This window comes from Hoplias malabaricus, chromosome 3 (assembly GCF_029633855.1).
Source record: "Hoplias malabaricus isolate fHopMal1 chromosome 3, fHopMal1.hap1, whole genome shotgun sequence".
Classification (NCBI taxonomy): Eukaryota; Metazoa; Chordata; class Actinopteri; order Characiformes; family Erythrinidae; genus Hoplias; species Hoplias malabaricus.
The window spans coordinates 51317441-51336808 of record NC_089802.1 but is presented as its reverse complement, the minus strand read 5'-3'; the positions used below and the strand labels follow the sequence as shown (position 1 = coordinate 51336808).

The following is a 19368-nucleotide window of genomic DNA, read 5'->3' as shown; positions in this document are numbered from 1 at the left end:
CATGTCACCTACACAGGCAAAGACAAATCCTGGAATAGAATGTAGAAACAGAACAATAAAAATGATCTTTATTGAGCAACACACTGTAAAATCTTTGTATTAATTACGGTTTATCCCAGGATTTATAACAAATGAGTGTTATACATAATATCCCTAAAAGTAAACACAGCTTATTTTAGCCACAAGGAAGATGCAGGGCTGGCTTTCATATAGACAAGAAACTGGAGCCCATGGAGGAAACCCATGTAGACCCTGTAACAATTCTCTCTCTCTCTCACACACACACACACACAGAGGGAGGCTGAGGCTGAGGCTGTGATGTATTTGTTTACTTATTACTCCTCCTTCTGAGAGTTTGGTTCCACTGTTCGTGTGGAGCTCGTCTGCATATTATTTAGGTTGCAGTGAAACGGAAGAAGGAACACGTCTACGGTATCATCGTCGCCAACGTGTAGACGTCTGTGTTTGAGCGAGGACGCCAGGAGTACTCTGGAAGATCCGCTGGAGGTTTGAATGGAAGTCAGCTTCGGGAACCGCAGGTTTTTCCTCTCTGTGGTTCCTTCAAACCCACGCGGGTGCCTTCCTCAATGCTGGCGGGTAAACTCTCTCAACACTAACCTGGAGCTACACATCAACGGTTTTTGTCGTGAGACCTCTAGGACCTTTCACTCATTTTAAAACTTATAAAGATGTATCGAGCTTTTTGGGATACGATATTCCTCCTAATTGGTGAGTGAATGTTTCCAGTTCGTCCTTGTTTCAGGTGCAAAACTTGATACCATGCCACTGCCAGCATGAAACTGGTGGCGAAGTTTAGGAGAAAATAAACAGAATGGAAAATCCAATGTCGAAGAATACATTGTATTCGGTACATGTACAAATAGTAAAAATATACCTTCAGAGGCACGCCACAGTTGTCTTAAAGTTCAGGTGTCTACACTAAAGATGCAATTACATCCTACTTTAAGAAAAGATAACCCAAGTAGGTGCGTTTTAGTAGTATGGTTATTTTAAATAGAAACATAAGTAAAAATTTTAAATAGAAAAAATAACCAAACAAATCAATTAATCAAGCAAGTTTGTTTTATTGTATTTTTGTTGTATGTAAATATTTCAGTTAAACTAAAGTCTCCATTTGAAGAACTCTCGTGGCTTATATTTCTCAGAGCATTTTGTCTGTTTTTAAAGGTTTTTGGTGTGAAGGCTTGCATTCCTTATATACACATGATGTATGTTTCATATGTACAAACATTTGAATCAGTGGCATGAGTGTTCATTCAGAGAGAGATCATCACTGTCCATTCTAATCTTGCTCTGTTCACAGCCACTAATGTTAGCTCCTCAGCTTATCATCAGCATGTAACATCAGTAACATGTTTCATACCAAAGGAGCCCAGTGTTTGGATGCAAGCTACAAGCTTTCAGAAACTTCACAGGTGCATGGTCCTGATTCTTTGTCATTAATAAGGTTAAAGGGCTTAGTTTAAATTTAGAGCAATTCTTCTGCTGCTGTCCCTTATCCCTTGTGTCAGTAGTGATGGAAAGTTGAGTCAGAGGATAAGTTAATTTAGTTTAATTTGTGTTTAGAATTAATGTGTTTCTATAATTGTGCACAATAGCTTGTATAATGTTTGATAATTACTAAATAATACTAAAGCAATTGTCCTGTCATTTGCAAACAGCAACTTTAACACTTAACAGAATATAAGGTTTTGAATATTGATTTTTCTAATGTAAGAAAATATTGCCCCTCAGAGTTCCATAGATTTAAAAAAAACAACAACTATTATTTCTCTCAAAAGCTCCGTAGGTGGGGTAGATATTGACTCATAATTAAATTGCATGCTCATTCCTCGACATAATGACTCTTGCCTAAAAATTGTAATGAAGGTTTTGATAAAATAGGCTTTTATTGTGGTAAATTTGAAGGATTAGGACACACTGGTGTCCTCCCATGAGGCTGGGAGATGAGGCTAGTTTGAGTGTAAGCATGAACAAGTCAAATATGATATCAATTGATATTTAAATCCATCTAACATTTATGAGAGCCCAAAGATGGGATTAAGAGGAAAAAACTGTTCTCACTGCTGTGTGCTCATTCTCATTTAAAACAACAGGCGCTAAAACCGGTCATTTGAACAGGTTTGAGAATGGCAGTTTGGTGCTTGATCCTAGTTCTGTTTTTGACCAATGCATGCTATCAATGTTTTTTTAAGACCCCAGGGAACTATATATGTTCCATTTATAATGTGTATCCATTATACACATATATAATAATGCTGAAATATTTATGAATAGGTATAGCAGCAGTGATCCATTATGAAAATACCTGACTCTCCTGATTTATATCCTATAATTTATAATCTCCAAAATAGCAACTTTACAAGTGAAGAGAAAAAACCTTCTTAACTTTCAATGGAACCAATCTCAAATATTTTATTCCTTACACGTTTGCTTTGTAGTAGTCTAAAAATGAACAAAAATGGGGATACACTTTGTCATTGGACAACAAAGATATGCATGTTCTGGTTAAATGATTTCACCACAAATCTGCCAATTCTGTGTTAATATTCTTTTTAATTGATTTAAGCAAGCATTACTAATTTGTTTTCCAAATCGAGAATTAATTTATCTAATAGATCTCTTATTAATGAAGCGACACTGTAGGCTAAATCTGGCTAGAAGAGAAGTTGTGTTTAAATTTATAGCTCATCCAAAATTTTCTGATTAACTATGAAAATTATTTTTGTTGTAACAGGCAGAGCTCTGCTGGTAAGCAAATTCAAAACAAATTTTTTGTCAGCATCTTTATGACATGTCAGTGTGGTACTGCTGAGGTTCAGCTTTCATGAACCCTGTAAGAATGTAGACAAATTAATTAATTAAGTGTATCTTAACTGTATGTGCTTAATTATGGTTTGAGAAAACAAGGACTTTTGGTTTCATTGACACAAGGCAAAAAGTGAGTGAGGCCAGTTCAATGAGGTGCTTCACATCTAATAGACAATAAAAATGCAGAGTTTATTGGCTGTAGTACCATCTACTGGAGACGTTTAAAATTTAAAAATGAACATTGATATTATATTTATAAAATAGTGGGGATGGGGATCATTTGTGCTCCTCAGACTACTGCCAGTTTTAGCTGGAATGGCAAAGCAGGGACAATTATTCGGGAAATTTAGTGTATAGTACGTCATCAGTTGTCAGTTTGAAATATCTGTAAATTCTAAATATTTGTCATGGGCAAGTATCTGCCAAATACGGATGTTAGTGTTTATCACTAGAAAACACCACACTTTATTGGTTTGTCATTCCCACACCAGTTACAAAGTATTTGCATCCATTTTTAACTCATAAGTTCTAAAATGATGGGTAAGTCTCTCTCAGATGTAGGCTAGATACCAAGCAGTGACAGTGCACATTTAGGTGCAGTGTAGCACTGTGAGACTAATACATGATACATTAATTGAGCAGGACCTCTGTTCCTGCAGTTGATAACAAAACGGTCTGAGAAAACTGTAATAATAATTTCTCTGTTGTGTTAGTAAACAATCCTGGCATATGTTGCTTTGTTTTGCTCACCTCAAATTTATGCAATGTCTCAGACTCAAGCCATGCCTGTGGTGGCAGACTTTGCTAGGGAAAGATGTATTAAAAATGTGTTTCAAATGAACATAACCTTATGTTACAAAAACTTTAATGTGTACTTGACCTGGCCTGTAGAGTTCCTCTGTCATTGATGGGTTTTTGTGACTGCCGTGAAATGGTGCATAACCTGGTCTCATTGTTAGACATGTTCCATTGGTTGTTTTCATTCTCAGTGTGACAGAGCTATTACCCAAAACCTCTCCTTGGTGTAAATATTCCTATGTACAATTATAGCATAACTTATAGTATAATATAATATTATAGTACAAAACTTCATGCCCCACAGGGTCAGCACTTAGAAACACTCTCTTTGAGAGATGTAGCAATTTACAAATACTTTATTTAGTTAGCCTAGAATCTTTCTATTCATGTTTTAGGAACTTTCATACACTTTTACTTTCAGATCATATTATTTTTCCATCCATTTTTTGAAGTTAAACAGTTATACAGTGATGGTGCATGTACATAACTTTATTTATCTTTTCTTTTTTTTTTTCTTTTTTTCATGGTTGCACAAATGTTCATATACAGCAGTAATGACTGCTGGAAGCTTGATGAAAAAATATCTTTTAAATGTCTTAATTTGTCCTAATGTTTTTCCTACATATTTAATAAATGTAATTTTAAACAACCTTTTTTAAATCCAAAGGTGAGCACAGAACATTGCTCTTGTTACAAGTGCTTTTTGGTTAAATGGAATTAAAATGGCTAGAGGTGTTTAGGGTTTATGTAATCCCCCAACATTGTCTGTCTTTTATTAAATGAAAGCCTTAAGCCTAATCTAATTGGGCACAATATCACAGATTTTAGGAAAGTCAGAATTACTTTGCTTCCTTTCTTGTTCTGTGAGAGTGTAATTAACCACAATCTACATTTAAACTCATTAAGTGAGCGAGCACCAGTGAGCCTGGTTCATGTTAGCAGTACTCTCTTTGCCACATGCTGTGTAGGATCTCTTATCTCTGGTTTGTGATAATGCTGGGTTGCTCGGGGGGGATTGTTATTCAGGCAGATTTCATTGGTTAAATATATATTTTTTGTTTTGTAGGCTCTTTGTTTACATATGGACATGTGCAAGAAAATTCTACCTCAACAACAGCAACAGCAACTACAACTCCATCACCCACCACCACTATAGCAACTACCAGCTTCACAACTGTAACAAGTACTACTAGAGGTGTCAGAAGTAAGTGTAGTTTAACAAATTGAATGTTACAGTTTTTGTCGTTTATCTGGGTATGAGAGCAAAATGTGCACATGACAACATATGTTCATTCCTGGAATGCACTTTTTTGGTGTATCTGTACTTGTAAACTGGCCCCATGCAAGTAGATTGTTTTAGGAGAACCACAAAGTTTCACTGGAGTAACTTTGAAAAACAAATCTCGCAATGATGAACCCGAGAATCCAACAATTTTAATAAATTGACATTAGATTTTACTGTTCTGAGAAAGCAAATCCTGGCTAAGTCCACCATGTCTAGCTTCATCCTGTCCCTGAGAGCTGATTTGTGAAGGATATTAAACAGTATTTTACAAGAATGGTTGTTTAGCTTTAGTACAGTTTTTTTTATATGTTTATAGTTAGTCTCTGAGAGAGATTCAAATATCAATGAAAATGTTGTATTTATTTAAATAATAATAATTATTATTATTTTTACATCTTTCACAAGTAGGTATTATGGCATAAATACAGTAACACAATACTTGAAGACATTTCTCCAGTAGACTCTCTTTCTGATCTTATTGTTATCATTGACTGTGCTTGTGATATATCCATTCCCAAAAAAAGGCTGATTCTTCTATATGTGAAGAACTCACTCACTCACGCAATATTTTAATACAATGTTCCTTGTCATGCCACATGTCCTTGTTATTCTAATATGCAATTGGTTATAGTTAACTGACAGTATTTATAATGGACAGAACATTTTTCACTTTATTTATTGCTATATTGCTCATCCCTATTTTTTCTTGTATTGCAACAATGCATATCAAAGTGACCATCCTGCATGTTAACCTTCTGGTTTTAGAGTTTATTGCAGCAGCAGTCCACTCACACTTTGCCGACTGTCCTGACTCTCACAGTCAGTTCTGCTTCCATGGCACATGCCGCTTTCTCATTGTGGAGGAGACACCTGCGTGTGTGTAAGTGCACAAAATGTTTAGGTTTATAAACTATAAACACAATTGTCATTCAATGGGCTGGGTCTGGCTTCCTATATTCAACATGACATATATATCAAACGTGTATTTTTGCGTACCAAATTTTGCCACCCAAAAACCCAGACCTTAACACCATTGAATATGCTTAGGATTGCTTAGATAAATAACAGGAACAGAAAATGCACTTTCTAATAATTAACTTTGGAGGTGTGGAGATTATATTTAGTTACTTTCTATTAAATATTTTTCTGACTGAATAGTGGAACAGAAGTTAATGGCTGTATTTACTGGAAATGAAGTGGACTAGTCTGTACTGTATATATTGATTAAACATGCCTGACACAGAATAACCCTTGGAGCCAGGCTATGAGTGATGCATAGTCTCATAACTGTAATCCAATCTATAAGTCTAGTGGACTGCAGCCAGACTATGGCTGACTTATTTGGAGAAATTCCAGACTCAAGTTTGTTGTGTACGTCTGTCTAGGTTTAGACAAGTGTGTCTTGTTATTTACTGAATAACTCACTCTTGACTTAGTATAACACAATTTTAGTATATAAACCAAGCTTTGTCAGTACCACTGTCATGTGAATAGTTTATTTAAGTGTATGTCTTCTGCTTTTCCTCTACATTTCATAGGGATAAATCATTTTATGAGTCAGAATTAGACATGCTGATTGTCCAGATTAGACATTATAATAATAGATTTCACTTTGTGAAACATAGAAAGCTAGAATACACAAATGTGCTATTTTAACACATTTCTTAATTCCTGTTTGATATACATATTTATTTTTGTGTAGGTGTCATCCAGGCTTTATGGGGATGCGCTGTGAACATGCTGACCTCTTGGCTGTGGTGGCAACCAACAATAGGCAGCAGACTGTGGCCACCATGTTGGTTCTTTGTGTCGTTGGTAGTGTCCTACTCATGCTGCTTTGTACTTTATTAAAGTAAGTAACACATCTTTAAGTCAGCCCATTTTCTACATAAACATACATTATTTATAGAGAACACACTTCTGTTCCCAGTTATTGTTAACTTAATATGCATAAACACCTGTGGGAAAAGTTATGGCATGTTGTCATATTTTATGGCCAGTTTTCAACTGGGTTTTTTATGGTTTCTTGACTACTAAAATAACATGAAATTATGTCTATAAATGACAGTACAACATGTGTGTGTAAAACAGAATCAGTTTTAATGTTTATTTTGTAATTATTAATGGCAGTAAGATTGTGTTTCTGGACATTTAGGATCCTTGTTGACTATATATTTTTTATGATATTTTTTTTAAGTAAATATTTTATGATAAATAAGATGACCAGGGATTACAGGCTTCAGGCAGTCATGTGAAGGATTTGAATCCAAGTATTTCAAATAACCTCCTTGATTCTACACTCACTGACAATTCTCTCAGCTACGCTGACTATACAGGAGCACATTGTAGTCCTACAATTACAGACTGTAATACATATATTGCCCTGTATATATTGTTAACCCCCTATCACCCTGCTATTCAGTGGACCCCACACGAATGCCACAGTGCAGGTATAATTTGGGCGGTTTGGATTATTCTCAACGCTACAGTGACATAGCTGTGTTGTGTTACACTAATATAATATATATAAATAAAAAGTCTACACTTCAAATGCATCTTGACTGTTTCATTTCAGGTCAATTGTGGTGATGTACAGAGGCAAAATTACTAAAATTGTATCAATGTCCAAAACCAGTTGACCTGTCTCTGTATTCTTATGTGACTTTTCTTATGTGACTGAAAAGTCCAGTTGAGGAAAATATTTCTGCTATGCATTTTATATTTTGTATTTATGATTTGCTTGACCTAGATTAAGATACAGAACTTATCAAAATTATGTTTTGTATAAAATCGTGTGAATTGTAAATTTTGACTTGGAACTGAGTAATTATTTTATGAAAATATAAATATGATTTTTCAGCAGTTGTTGGTGGAGGCGAGTAGGATGTAGACGAGGTCATGGCCTTTTCTGCTGGTCAGAGATACCAAACAGCATCATAAAGGGTGGAACATCCTGCTGCCACTCAGAGACAGGTAATGCACTTCAGTTTTTCTTGCATTAACTAATACTGACTTGACAATTTATTTGATGGCTTTAATCATGCCATGCCATAATTAATATTAGAAAGAAGTTAGGGGGCTATCACAGTGACACTGTGTTTACCCAATGTGTCTGTGTGGAGAGTTAGAGATGTTCAATATCTGTGCATTCTCCATTAAGAGAACCTATTAAATAGAGGTGACAAGAGTAACTAAATCCATTGTTGAGCTGAGAATACGTACCCAAATAAAAGTATTGTTACTTGGGTAAAATTGACTCAAGTATCTTCCCAAAGAAACAAGTAGAAATACAAAAGACGCTGGACATAACACAAAAGATTTATGGCATTGCATTTAGATCTGCTATGTAGCACTTGTGTATGTATGCCCTCTGTCAGAAGTAGAACTGAAGTCTTTTAGACTTATTTTAGGCCCAAAAGACAGAGCTGTGAACCCCCATTCTCACTGGCTACAGGCTTAAATCTAGAAGAGCAGAATTTTGTACTTCTTTGCTTCAATAGAAGTAAAAATATTATGATAACACCTCTGGGAAGTAGAAATCTGTCAGTGTTCCTTTAGTCACAAAGGAACTTGGAAGAGGGACCTCTGGAAGGGATGCATCTAGAGGATCTCGTTTGGTTTCATTATAGTTAAGCAGAGTCCTAAAATCTCACACCTTAGAATATTCCTTTTGTTTGTTTGAAATGTATCTTTAGTGTACAATTTTATGCCTCAGCATATGTGGATCAATGTTTGTGTTCACTTGCGTATGGAGACCTACTTTGATCTATGATTTATATGTCAGAATATATGGACACGCTGTAGAATTGTTGATGTTGACGCTGTTTCCGTCTCGTTCTGTTATGTTGTCTGCAGAGGAAATGAGAAACTCAAGCTGTAATTTTGCAATTAGAAATGGAATTATTGGAATTTTGGTCAGACAGACCAGCCATTTAACATCACTAGTCTAGTCATAGCACATCTTGTTTATGGGCAGTGACTTTAATCAGATTTGTCAACAGAAGGGTTGTACACATTTTCACTGCATTGTCATGCAATTATCAAGCAGGAACTGTGGCAGGAACTGTTGCTATAGCAATGTTCTGACATATTTACAATGATTTATGTAAAGAATGACACATTCAAATGTGTGTGTACCTGGTTTGGCTAAATATAGATGTTGACAAATATTGGATTTGTATATTTCGACAATGTTTATATTTTCTTTCCTTTTCTGTTTTTTTTTTCACATTTTTTTGTCATTTTTCACACTCAATATCTGTCTTCTCATTAGAGATTGTCCGTTATGTGCAAGGTACAATCTAGTGAATTGATCTAGGTAGATTAGTGATGTCCAGACCTCTCTCATTCCTTCTGTGTTAGTGCCTAGACTGAATTTTGTTTATTGTTATTTTTTTAACCACTCTTTTTTGCTTTTTACTTTGTAGTGGTTTGATACGGGTCTTGGCATTGCTGTTCCATACATTTTGTCACCTGAGACCACAAGCTCCTCCCTGGATTATCCCTGGGCTAAAATACAGCTTGGCTGCTCAAGCTATGGACTTGCACAGCCGGTAAGAGACAAATTCACAGGAAAAACCAAAACAGCTGATATGACTTTTGGAATGTTAATACTCAGAGGGACTGAATAATTCCATCCAGTTTAACTTTTTATGGATTATAAAATGAAAACAGATGGAAGACGTCTTGAAATTTGGGACAGGCAACACTATACCTTGGACTGGTTCTTTGGCCCAGATGGAGGTGAATGAAACAGATTTGCAGAGTAAAGATCCAGGGATCTGGTGGAGAAAGCCCTAGTGGACAAGAAATGGACCGGCACCCATGGGCACTCAAGCTGGAAGTGAAAAGTAAGATGGAGAGTACAAGCCCTCATGACTATATTGTAAAACATGTGAATTCATTTAATTACAATGCTTAAACATTCTCTGAGAAAAGTGAGAATAATGTACTTTTAGATACAAGCACAGGGGCTTGTGGAAGTTTGTCTTTTCAATCACAAGGAAGCTCTGAAAGATGCTCTTTAACACAGTTTGTGGGTTGCACTTTCGTCAAAGAAAAACAAAACATTTTTAGCTCAACATTTACTTAGGAGTATGTCACACATGAAGCCACTGCTCTTGAAAAAGCCTGTAATGTTATGTGGAAGATTGTGAAAATATTTAGATCAGCATAGTATGCACAAATATTTATATGATGCGTGGGCCACACCAGACTTTACTTTTTTAATCTGATATGCTTCTAATATGTTCTTGAGTAATTATCTGAAATTTCACTAGCTGTGATAAAGAGTCAGTGACAGGTTTCTGAGGGAGGACTTATTAGAACTATTATTGGTATTCTTACTAATACAAACAATTGTCTTAAAATCTCTAGGTATTTGATGCTTTTGTTGTCTTAATGGTTTTTTGCACTTTGAACATGACCTCATGTTTCTGACATAGGGAGCATTGTTACAAGGTTTTCGGCAACAACATACAACTTCTAAAAACCAAACCCATACCTGAATTAACTTTTACTCTTCAGGGCCACAATATTCATGAAACTCGCATTACAAGTTTTCGCTGCAACTCTGATTGGTTGAGTGTACAGTGTGTATGGTCACACGTTTCCACACTTCAAATTTCACTGTCCACCACATTCAGACTGCACAAAAATGTATCACTTTGTCTATTGGAATATTGCACAAGTTCACCTGCTTATGACTATGTATTTTAAATCCACACATACATGCTCAAACTCAACCATGCATACACAGGTGAAGTTATTTAACCCAACTCTGTTAAGTTTTTAGTCTTGTTTTATACCTTGTTTAACATGGTTCCTGTTTAATTTATCCTCAGGCTTTTGTCATTGCTCTTATGTAAATGTACGTTATTGAACTGAATTCAGATTAGCACTGTGGAAAATGTGATGGAGGTGAGAATGAAATTACACACAAGTCCCTTTTAGTCAGTACTATTACTCTCAATTCTTGTTTGATTAAAAAAAAAAAAAAAAAAAAAGATGGGAAGATGATGGGGAAGTGTGCTGGAACTAAGCACTTTAGAGACCAGACTTACAATTTTGCAGAAGCACACTTGCCCTAAAACTGGCTTGATTTTAAAATTGAGAAATTCAGGATATGATTAAATAGAATATGAATAAATATAAATATAGTTTCAGTAAGTACTCTTCTATTACGCTGCCTAAATGACAGCAATGAAGACAAATCTTTACATCTCTTACAAGCCTGTTTTTGTGGGATGCCTGATGTTTTGTGGTGAACTCTGGAGTATGTTTGAGTTGGCCAAGTATTGTCTAGAATTCAGTAACAATTTCATATAAAAAATATTTGGTCACAGTATTTCCATGTTTTTTTGGATGAATATAAATCCTTGACATTATGCTTAGAAGGCCATGTTTCTAAATTCCTGAAATTAACTTCCGGACATAATGTTAGATATCGATATTGTACCGTATGTTCATGATGGCTTGTGTCCTTTTGATCTGCTTGTACTTGTACAGGAATATTGTGCTTGTCATTATAAAGCATGTTTGTGTATCTTTGCACAACTCACTTTATTTACACACCATTCCCTGTATCCATACACAGCTGTATTATACACAGGTGTTGCATACCAGTCTCACAGTGAGTGTGAAACTGTGCTTGTGACTTCACTGGTTACATGGTCATCAGTAGAGGTATGCAGTTAAATTGCTTGTTCCATCAAATATATTTTTCTTTCTGACCACTTTATGTATTTGTGTATATATATATTTGTTCTTTAAAAAAAACATAAAAATTGTTGATTATCTTGGTGGTGTCATCTTTTGTGCCAAAAGCTTATGGGACTCATTTTACCTTTTCAACCCTTATTACTATTCTCCCCATAACTGCATTTTTTTCCTCAGATTTTCTTTTGATTGTCACTTATTCCTTGTTTCTTTTCCACATTGCCAGCTTTTTTAAAAACTACCTACTGTTGTCTCCATAAACTGAATATTTTAAGAGCAAGCCACATGTAAATGTGAAAACTAAAAACTAGAAAATCCTCAGGCAGACTTGAACAAAGAGTGTGTGGTCAAAGTGCTCTTTCTGCTCAGGGTAACGTTTAAGCTTTTTATTTAACTCCATGCCTATTTATTTACTGGTTTGTGTGCTCTTCCCCTTTTGTGAGCTGGAAAAGCCCCTAGGTTAGGGCAATGCAGAGCAGAGGCCTGAGTGACTGCATAACACAGTATGCATCCAAGGCTGTTTCTTGACTGAGTGCATTTTCTATTGCTGGTGGTGCTCTTCTGCTTTGATGGCTTTCAGTCTTTAATGTTTCTTGGCTTACAAACCCCATTCCTAAAACAGTTGGCCATTTTGAAAAATGTTAGTATATATTGCTGATATGTTAATCCTTTTGAAGCCTTATTTAACCAAACAATTTATAGAAAATCCATACAACACTGTTTTTAAGCTTTACGCTATAAGTAGGACCGCGACCCTGAAATGGAAAAGCGGAATAGAAGATGATGATGATGACTATAAGTAGGTGAATACAGAAGACGGAAACATAACATTCACCAAAGGCTTAGACGTTGCAAGGAATACTAGTTGTTGCTCGTTTTTTTGCCAAACTTCATGAGGTGATTGTCAACAAGTTCAAAATAAATATTTTGCAGAGCAAGATTGAGGGAGTCAGTGGAAATCTCTGCATAAAAAACAAAGGCAGAAATCAATATTGAATGTGTGTGATTATCAAGCATACAGAGAGTACAGTTTGACAAACCATCATTCTACAGCCACGTGGTCTCAGAAATACTTGAGATCTCTGGGTCCAAATTCATTGGAGAAGGCAGAGGAAGTGTTTTTTGGAGTCCATATTTCAGGTTGTTTTTGGGAAAAAGCTGGGAAGAAGGCCACCCAGATTATTATAAATAAAATAAAAGCTAAAAGCCAGAACCTGTGATGGCATGTGGGTGCATCAGTGCTCACGCAAATATATAAAGGTACCATGGAACCCAGGAGGACAATGACAGGACTTATTCTGCACTTTGGCTTCACAGACATAGTGTGTGAGCTTGATTTTCATGCCTGCAGTAAGATCTAAATCCTACTGAAAACATATGGCGCATCATGAAGAGGAGAAGCAGAAACAATGACAACAGACCTTTGAGCAGCTAATGTCTTTAAAGTTGGCAAAAATGTACATGTGCAAAACGGCAAACAATTAGAATTCATTGACAAATGATTAAAAAGTAATTCAATGAAATGGGTTTTTTTTGTGTGTGGTTTGCAGTTATCAATTCCTAAATGTGTCTATATTTAAGAAATAGAATTTTTTTTTGAAACACTGACATTTTTCTTAAAGGGTGTTAAAGAGTAAAGATTGAACTAATTACAGATTTCATTTTTATTGTATTTTTTTTAGAATGTGTTCCAATTTTTATGGAAATGGGATTTGTAAATGTATGGTTAATTGGTACAGAAACTTTACATTTTGTGTAAATTCTTGAAACTTGCATTTGCCACGTAGCAAAAATAACTGAAAGTTTGTTTAAAGAACCATAAATCGACCATCAATCTGTTGATCCTTTGGGCTCAAGAATATTGCTATACCATTCCCCAGATCTTTCTCTAAGTTTTCCTTTTGTTTTCTTGATGCCTGCTTTTAAAATTGTACATTTTATTTGCAACCTTATTCTTTTCATCATCCTCATCTCCCCATTCTGTTACCCCCATGTCCAGCGTTGTTTGCCAATCCTATTATGTGTACAATGGGATTGGAGTGGAGCCTCTCAGAGCCGGCTGGCTGAGCCTCTAAAGCCAGCTTTAATTTAAGGCGCTCTGCTGCAAGCGCTCTGTAAAGGCTTAAAGAATGGAGAAATGGACACAAAGAGGGAAGAGTCCAGTAACCTCGTGCAGGACTATGCCTGAGTTGTAACAGTGCTGCACTTCAAACTGTCTTTGGAATTTATTTTCTGCAGTCCCTCCCAACAGGACAATAAGATTTCTGTCTGAAGGGAGCAGGCATTGCTGGTATCTGTGATAAAGCAGATGGGCGAAAATAAGTGTATTGGGGTATTAGGGTTAATGATCTCTCTCTGCTCTCTGGTTGTCCTGTAGCTTTCACCACAGTGCCCTGGAAGCATTTAAATGGACATATCAGCTCGCTACAGACACAGGCTTGTCTTGGTTCATGCTGTGATGCCACAGTTCTATAACACATTTCTCTTGCAGATATTTGTCTTTCTATAATGAGAATCCAATTGAACACTATCACATCGTTCAGAGCAGGGGACAGCTTTACACCCAAGCTCTCTCTTTTACCAGAGTTTAATCAATGACCTGCTGACTGATGACCTATATACCAGGGCTTTTGAACACTGGTTGAGAGCAGTTTAGGTACTTGTGAGACTCAAATTCACTTATTAAACTGGTAATTGATAACAAACATGAACTTAACCTGGGGCAAGGTTTAAAAGGAATGAACAAATTTCATTGTAAATTTTACAGCATTTTGCCTTATGATGATTAATAAAATCATTGTTCATGAATCACATCTGGATCATGATCCAAGAAGAATTACGTAGAGTGTTGTGACCAAAGGATCCCATCACTTCATTAAGAGGATACCAACACAAATAGTTACATTAAAAATAAAGACTTCAGATGCAGGTTTCAGGTTAATTAAGGGAATAAGCTTCAGGATTTATTTAAATAATTATAGCTTTCCAAGGCACAACTATCCATCCCAGAAAATCCAGTTTATTTATCCTTTATTGAACAAGGAGAGGTGTAAACCTGGTTTCACCTTGTCCTTCCCAAATGTACCCCTTGATCATTATATCCAAATCACATGATTATCTCACAACAGCACAGCAAGTAGTGTTGCTGTCACACAGTTCCAAGGTGCTGGAGGTTATGGGTTGGAGCCCTGCTCCAGTTGACTGTGAGGGGTTTGGTGTGTTATCTCCGTGTCTGCGTGGGTCTCCTCTGGGTGCTCCGGTTTCCTCCCACGGTCCAAAAACACTCGTTAGTAGGTGGCTCAAAAGTGTCCATAGGTAAGGGTGTGGTCAGGGTGTGGTCCTGCCTTGTGCCCAGTGATTCTGGGTAGGCTCTAGACCCACTGTGACCCTGAATTGAATAAGCGGTTAGACAATTAATGAATGATTATCTCATGTTGTTAAATATTCGATCGTTACACCATTATCCACAATACTTCCATTATTTTCAACACTGGTTTTACAAAATAACCATCACAGGTAACACACAGAATTAAAGCCTCAAACTGCACCACAGAAAGACTTTCTGAAGAGCTTATTATAAAGATTTTAGAATTTGAATGATGTGTTATCTTTTCGAGTCAAGTATGTGCGCCATTTAGCGGCCATTCTGAAAAAGTAAAATGATAAATCATAGCTGATGCTGCTATTATTTTTATCATTGTAAAATATCTGACTCTGTATGAATAGGCTCTTTGGGCCTATTCTAGACAGCATGGAATGCAGTTTTAAGTAGTCAATGACCACTAAAGAAACTAAATAACTACATGACTGAAATATGAACTTTGATAAAATTAAAATAAACTGGTTTAATACGCATAGGAGCACAGATGATTTCTAGTCTTTTTCTTTTTGCAGTCGTGCTGGTAATTCATCCAAGTTCTGCAGTCTGTGCTCTGGAGGAATATCCAAATGTGTTTGTTGTCCATTTCTATCAAGAAGAAAACCATGAATACCTAATGAACGAGATGCAAGGTAGTCATTTACAAAGTGGTCCCCAACATGGGCAACATTTTTGGCTGGCACTCCACACTTTTTCAGGGCCTGAGTGAAGATGCTGTTGTCTGGCTTGGACACACCTGCCCCTTCTGAGGTCATGAGAAATGAGAAGTGAGAAAGGAGGCCACATCCGCGAAGGACCCCTTCTAGGCGACTATCAAAGTTGGACACCACACCTTGCTTCAGTCCCAGAGCTGTGCAGGCTTTCAGGGCAGAATTTGAGTCTGGAAACACCTGATAACATCAAATAAGCCTCATTCGTATCGGTTCAATGGTTTGTTACTCAAGAATATGCATGTGTGAACGTAACTGTACTTTTTGTAATTTATGTAATTTTATGATTACTTTAGGGTAGCAAAATGAATGACAATTTTCATTTTATTAAATATCACCTAAAAATAAACATTAGTTAGCTAGCTAGCATTTAAATCACCATCTTTAAATCATCTAAACCAAAACATTTTTGCATACAATTTTATCCCCAAGAACAGAAAAAATGTATGCACATGCTTTTGCAGTGACAAGTAAATTCTTCATACTTGCCATTGTCAATATACTTAATATTTTGGGTTATTCTTTGTTGAATGAAATTACATTTGTCAGCTGAAAGAATCTTTTGTAAAGATCCTACAGTGCTTTTCTTCTTTATATTTTTTCCCTGAATGTGTATGCCCAAAAGAGTGTAGTAACTGATATTTTCATGACTATTTCTTATCATTCTAATTTAGTTATGGATTGGGGAATGAATTATTTAATATGTAGCACTTTCTCCTTTTACTCTGTTTGTCCTATATCTCTACATTTTCTAATACACAGGTACAAAAGAAAATAAATAAAACTAAAACATCAAATAAATAATGTTACACTGCAGTTAGGGATCAGTTCGCTGGAAGCCTCTTACCTCCCAGTTCTCTGGTCCACAGAAGTTCTGGTAGAGATTTTTTGCCAGTGTGTCAAGCAGAACAGGGTCTTGCACCCCACACTGGAAGAAGGTGGTTTTCACCAGTCCTGTCCACCACAAGTGACCATTCATGCCATGAGCAGTGCCATAGTTGGGGTAGAGTTGTGAGTGCTGACGGTAAGCCTGCCTGAATGCAGCCTCTACCTGCTGGGATGATAACTTGAGTCCTGCACGCTCAGCTTCTCTGCAGTACTGCTCCCCGACAGAGCGCTGCACCTTCAGTAAAGTATCCTTTACGTCCCACAAAACCCAACGCACTAGCCCAAGCATGGTCCTGAAATAAAGACCATTCCTTGTGATTATTTAGGTATATGCTATTGTTAGGACAGGGTATCAAAAATTATTAATTTCATAGTACCAAATATATTCAAATAGCAGAGTATAAAACAATTAAAATAATATTAAAAATAAATAAATAAATAAATTCTCAGTATTTTCCACTGCGTATTTTCTATTGATGACTTCATGGGTGGATGGGACCTGCTCTAAGGAGCATAATCTGATTCATTCACTGACCAAAAAGCAATTCTTAATCTCGTGAGGGGCATTTTATAGGAGAAATGATAATTCTCTCAATCTCATATAGTTTTAGGTCCACAATTGACGTGTAATTATCATCTGCAATCTGCTGAAAAACATAAGAGCACATGTAAAGAGCAGTATTTCTGAACACCTGTGCTGCATACGTTTTCAGACAGAAGACTAGCAACAATGTACTTCAATGTTACTGGTTATTTAATAAAAATATATTTATGAAGGAAACTTACACTAATCAGCTATGTCAAAGTCCTGCTTAGACTCTTAGGGCCTCAGACATCTGATATTAACCCCAAGGTTAAACGTAGCTCCTTTAGTTTTTAATTCAAACTAATATTTCTGTTCATCGTATGTCTGTCTGAGTCACCGTCTATATCTTAATGGATACATTATGTTAAACTGTTGAATTTTATTGTATTTCGCTTTAAAACACCAGCATAGGTATTTGCTCCAACTCAGAATCAGAAGAGTCCATTTTCAGAACTCAGTGTAGCTACTACACCTGATCGAGCGTGTCAGTCTACCGAAAGCGTGACAGAGTTTGGCTGAACTAAACTGTCCCCAGAAATAAGGCTGGCTGGTGGCTAAGTAGGAAAACAAGCTATATATCCTGATAAATGACAACACTGCTTTTCCGGCGACATAATAGCGAGCCCGAGGTTGGTTCAGCGCGGACAGGTTTGTAAATATCTAATAAGTCCACCTTAAACGTACGGGTGCTGCAGCTCTGGTCTGTTGAAGTAGCGCTGTTAGCTGAGGGCTAAGTTGCCTGACAGAATACAAACCGAGCTGCTGACCATATTGTTACAAAACACAGAATGCCTTCATAATAAAACAAGAGGTGTAACTGACCCTACATGCAGTTATTTAAAGTAAAAGTCCGTGCTGAAGCCTGTCAGCCATAAGCCGTCCGTGCTGCACTGGAGAGCTAAGGTCATGTTGAGCAATAGTTTGTAGCGAACAGCTTTATGTTGAAATGCTGCCTCTCTGTGGGGGAGAAGGGAAGCGCAGAAAAGACAGATCGACCTTTTACTTTTTAAAAACAAAGCAAAGCACATCAAACCTTAATTCACTCACACACATAATCACTCGCTAACGTTTAGCCTAAATACTCCGCATGGTGGCGCTATTCACTAGTTACTTAGCCTCTAAATAGGGGCTATTCCACAAAGCAGGATTTCTCAATAGCAGCTAACTTTCAGATTAGGATGGTTCATTAAGAACCTCCCTCAGCTCTATTCCTATTTGACAGGCTTGACTTTTGGCTTAAGTTAGCTGGCTACCAAGAGGCAGAAATAACATGAAATGGCATCGACATCTTACGGTGACAGTGGCATCGACATCTACGTACGGGTGACAGTGGCAAATGCCAATGGAATATATATATATTTTTTTTAATTTCATATATTATTATTATTTTTTGGTGACATTGTGGATTCAGCTAAATGTAGCTAAACGTCCATGTGCTAGCTAAATGTAGGTGCCTTACATACTATTAAATGAACCTTAAAGCCAATCCAGTGGCATGTTACAAACATAGCATCACATATTATCACATATCCCAGTGTAACTGTGTTCATAGACCAGTGAGCTACAAGCTGTTCCCATGCTAATATCACAATAAATGTCTGTGTCAGCACAAAAAGCAGATAACTACTTTACTGGCAAGGTAGGTGGTACATCGTATTGGCACAATTTACAACTCTGCAAAGATAATTATGACTTTCTGAATTAAGCTCATAACATTCATTGTCTGTAACCACTTATGCAGTTCCGGGTCAGGGTGGGTTCGGAGCCTACCCAGAATCATTGGGCACAAGGCAGGAACACTCCCTGGAGGGGGCGCCAATCCTTCACAGGGCAACACACACACACACACTACGGACCAATCCACCTAGCAACATGTGTTTTTCAACAGTGGGAGGAAACTGGAGCAAAATTTGGACACCCCTGAATAAGTTGTCTTATTGATTTCTAAATAAAAATAAATTAATAGCTTCTAGAGTGTACAACCGGCTAAATGAAAATAAGTTGCAGGGGCAAAAAATAGTGAATCTCATCTTCTTTTCCTTATCCATTTCAGGGTCATAGTTATATATATATATATATATATATATATATATATATATATATATATATATATAATGGTTACAATCAATTAAACGGACAGACTGGGCTGAAAAAATTCTTGCCTCTGTAGTGC

The 19368-nt window shown here is 36.6% G+C and overlaps 2 protein-coding genes across 8 annotated transcripts; one reads left to right on the top strand and one right to left on the bottom strand.

The window, feature by feature from the left end:
* The first annotated feature begins 250 nt into the window (after positions 1–250).
* Positions 251–11712, top strand: tgfa (transforming growth factor, alpha). 4 transcript variants are annotated; one of them, XR_010801940.1, is made up of 7 exons: positions 251–729; positions 4697–4834; positions 5681–5795; positions 6618–6767; positions 7776–7888; positions 9343–9468; positions 9590–11712. XR_010801940.1 is itself a non-coding variant. In XM_066665724.1 (6 exons), exons 1-6 carry the CDS (start codon positions 588–590, stop codon positions 9348–9350), a joined length of 534 nt encoding a protein of 177 aa, XP_066521821.1. In that variant the 5' UTR covers positions 251–587; the 3' UTR covers positions 9351–11712. The 4 variants fall into 4 exon arrangements, 3 of the variants coding, with proteins under 3 accessions (XP_066521821.1, XP_066521820.1, XP_066521819.1); XM_066665724.1 differs by having other exon boundaries at positions 251–597; positions 9343–11712; XM_066665723.1 differs by having other exon boundaries at positions 7779–7888; positions 9343–11712.
* A 2861-nt stretch (positions 11713–14573) lies between these two features.
* hdhd3 (haloacid dehalogenase-like hydrolase domain containing 3) lies at positions 14574–18209 on the bottom strand. 4 transcript variants are annotated; one of them, XM_066665465.1, is made up of 3 exons: positions 18023–18209; positions 16569–16902; positions 14574–15901 (listed from the first exon to the last, which is right to left on the bottom strand). In XM_066665465.1, coding segments are annotated over exons 1-3 (732 nt in total). In that variant the 5' UTR covers positions 18025–18209; the 3' UTR covers positions 14574–15505. The 4 variants fall into 4 exon arrangements, with proteins under 4 accessions (XP_066521562.1, XP_066521563.1, XP_066521564.1 ...); XM_066665466.1 differs by having other exon boundaries at positions 18018–18205; XM_066665467.1 differs by lacking the exon at positions 18023–18209 and adding an exon at positions 17880–18017.
* Positions 18210–19368: the final 1159 nt, after the last annotated feature.

Bases quoted from the DNA above. Each gene is read 5' to 3' on its own strand.
- tgfa (XM_066665722.1), top strand. From the start codon at position 690: ATGTATCGAGCTTTTTGGGATACGATATTCCTCCTAATTG. The intron at 4,835-5,680 runs GTAAGTGTAGTT...TTCTGGTTTTAG, and splicing joins TACTACTAGAGGTGTCAGAA to AGTTTATTGCAGCAGCAGTC. The intron at 6,768-7,775 runs GTAAGTAACACA...ATGATTTTTCAG, and splicing joins CTGCTTTGTACTTTATTAAA to CAGTTGTTGGTGGAGGCGAG.
- hdhd3 (XM_066665465.1), bottom strand. The intron at 15,902-16,568 runs GTAAGAGGCTTC...TGATGTTATCAG, and splicing joins GTGGACCAGAGAACTGGGAG to GTGTTTCCAGACTCAAATTC.